The 1954-nt window shown below is 38.8% G+C and overlaps 1 protein-coding gene across 1 annotated transcript in view; it reads right to left on the reverse strand.

Annotated features, from left to right (window-relative positions):
• The window catches only part of tmprss9 (transmembrane serine protease 9), a 9400-nt gene that overhangs the window by 5986 nt on the left and 1460 nt on the right, over window positions 1-1954 (reverse strand). Inside the window, exons 2-6 of the mRNA XM_017040314.2 lie at window positions 912-1118; window positions 636-763; window positions 492-559; window positions 239-414; window positions 108-152 (exon numbers count right to left, since the gene is read on the reverse strand). Of these exons, the coding sequence (XP_016895803.1) occupies window positions 108-152; window positions 239-414; window positions 492-559; window positions 636-763; window positions 912-1047 (553 nt within the window). The 5' untranslated portion in view covers window positions 1048-1118. The remainder of the gene's footprint in view (window positions 1-107; window positions 153-238; window positions 415-491; window positions 560-635; window positions 764-911; window positions 1119-1954) is intronic.

The raw sequence follows: 1954 nt of genomic DNA on the forward strand, positions 1-1954 counted from the left end.
AGGATGAAAACAGGATTAACAGGATCCAGTACTTTCCTAATGAAACACAAATGTCGTGATAATGAATACATCAGCTGATCCTTGAAGTTGACACGTGTTTAACTTACCAATCATTTCGTCGCCAATGACAAAAAATGACTTCCCACTAGCACCTGCCAGAGAGGAGCAACAGACAGATCAGTCAGAGTCTCTGGAGGCCAAATATACGGCCATATAAAGCCGCTCTTACGATACCTACCCAGTAAGACGATAGCGTTGATCTGCCCGAACTCTGGCACCTCCAGAGGTTTGCCGTGCATTACTGCGCTAAACCCAGCTCTCAGGAAATCCTGAATGAAACTGTCTGAATACTGCTGGACCTTAGAGACCCTGAAGACCAGTCTGAATGTCACCATCACCTCACCATTTATGTTACTGGGAAGACAAAGAAGGAACTTTTTTTTTTCAAGACTCCTCCACTTGGTGTAAATGTTCCAGCTGTGTGTACTCACCCATAGGCAACAACAGAACAATCAACATAGTGATGTGATATTGATGAAGCGCCGAAGACATTTTTGACCTAGAACATGACGGCATAAAATAGCACGGTTGAAACAGAACACTGGCCTTTCATTTGTGTGACACTCAGTACCAACCTTAGACTTCAGAACGGAGGACAGGACTATAGAGAAACCAGAGTTCTCATCCTGTAAAACAGGATCGTACTTCAGACCCTTCAGCTCCACCGTATCCATGAAATAACGCTCCTCCTGCACCAGAAAGGCTGAGAGACAGAGACAGAGAGAGAGAGAGAGAAGGTCAATACAAACACGTTCGTCTCACCTCTCAAAATTAACAGTAAAATGAATTAAATCATGACATGTTTCAAAGGTGAAACAACAGAAATATTTAGGTACTTTTTCAGGACTCACCAATTAACAGTCCTACAAAGACTCCAATAACCAGGACTAAGAAAAGCAAAGCTACAAGTCCGCTCCTGCAGCAGGTGTAGGAAGATGACCACGGCCCTCCTCCTCCTCCTCCTCCTTCATCCTTCTTCCCCTCCATGATGATTCACAGCACCAACCTTCCAGCTAACATTCCACTGACTTCATCATCATCGCAGCAAAATGATCCGCCTGACAAGAATTACAGAAAAAGAACGTAGTAAAGATTAGGTTTAGCGACACACACGAGCGTTAACGCAAACATATTCAAATTTTAAATAATTCTTCCCTAATTCCTCAGTTTCCTTTAAGTCATAAATTCATTCAACATTTCCGGTGTTCATGTAACAAATCCATCCATTACTGCTCATGTAAGTGAGCTAGTTTAGATGTTGTCCTGAAACCGCCTTTCTTTCACATATACTGCACCCGGGAGTGCCCTGGCGCCCCCTAGGGGTCGACCCCAAAAATCATACAATATTACTTTCATCATTTTCATCCAACATATAAATGCAATGTTTGCAAAACATTGACAAATGATACATGAACGCATCCAAACAGGTTAACATCGTCACATATTCTTTTAATTCAATAAGAAATTATTATAATACTTATTATAATAGACTTATTACAATAGAATAATACTTCAGTTTAAAATTGTAAGGTCAAGAGCTCATGTCGTGGCTGGCAATTTTTAAAGGGATACAGAGAATTTAAGTGAACATTTAATAATGATGCCAGTGTTTGTTATGTTTTTGATGCAACATCACAACAGTTGGTTTATCTTCATAACATTTCTTTATGCATTAGGATATTCTGTCCTATAATTATGTCAAATTAAAAATGGTAAAACAACAACAACAACAACAAAATAAATAAATAAACAAGATGTTATAGGTTTTGTTTTTTTGAGAATGGACACCTTTCCACCGGCACAAAATGTTAAATTGTTAATTTTACCATAAATAATTGGGAGAAATGTAATGGTACAAAAAATTTTAAAAAAATAACGTAAATGGTTGGTCAAA

The sequence above is a fragment of the Cynoglossus semilaevis genome, chromosome 2, assembly GCF_000523025.1.
Source record: "Cynoglossus semilaevis isolate Cse_v1.0 chromosome 2, Cse_v1.0, whole genome shotgun sequence".
In the NCBI taxonomy this organism is placed as follows: Eukaryota; Metazoa; Chordata; class Actinopteri; order Pleuronectiformes; family Cynoglossidae; genus Cynoglossus; species Cynoglossus semilaevis.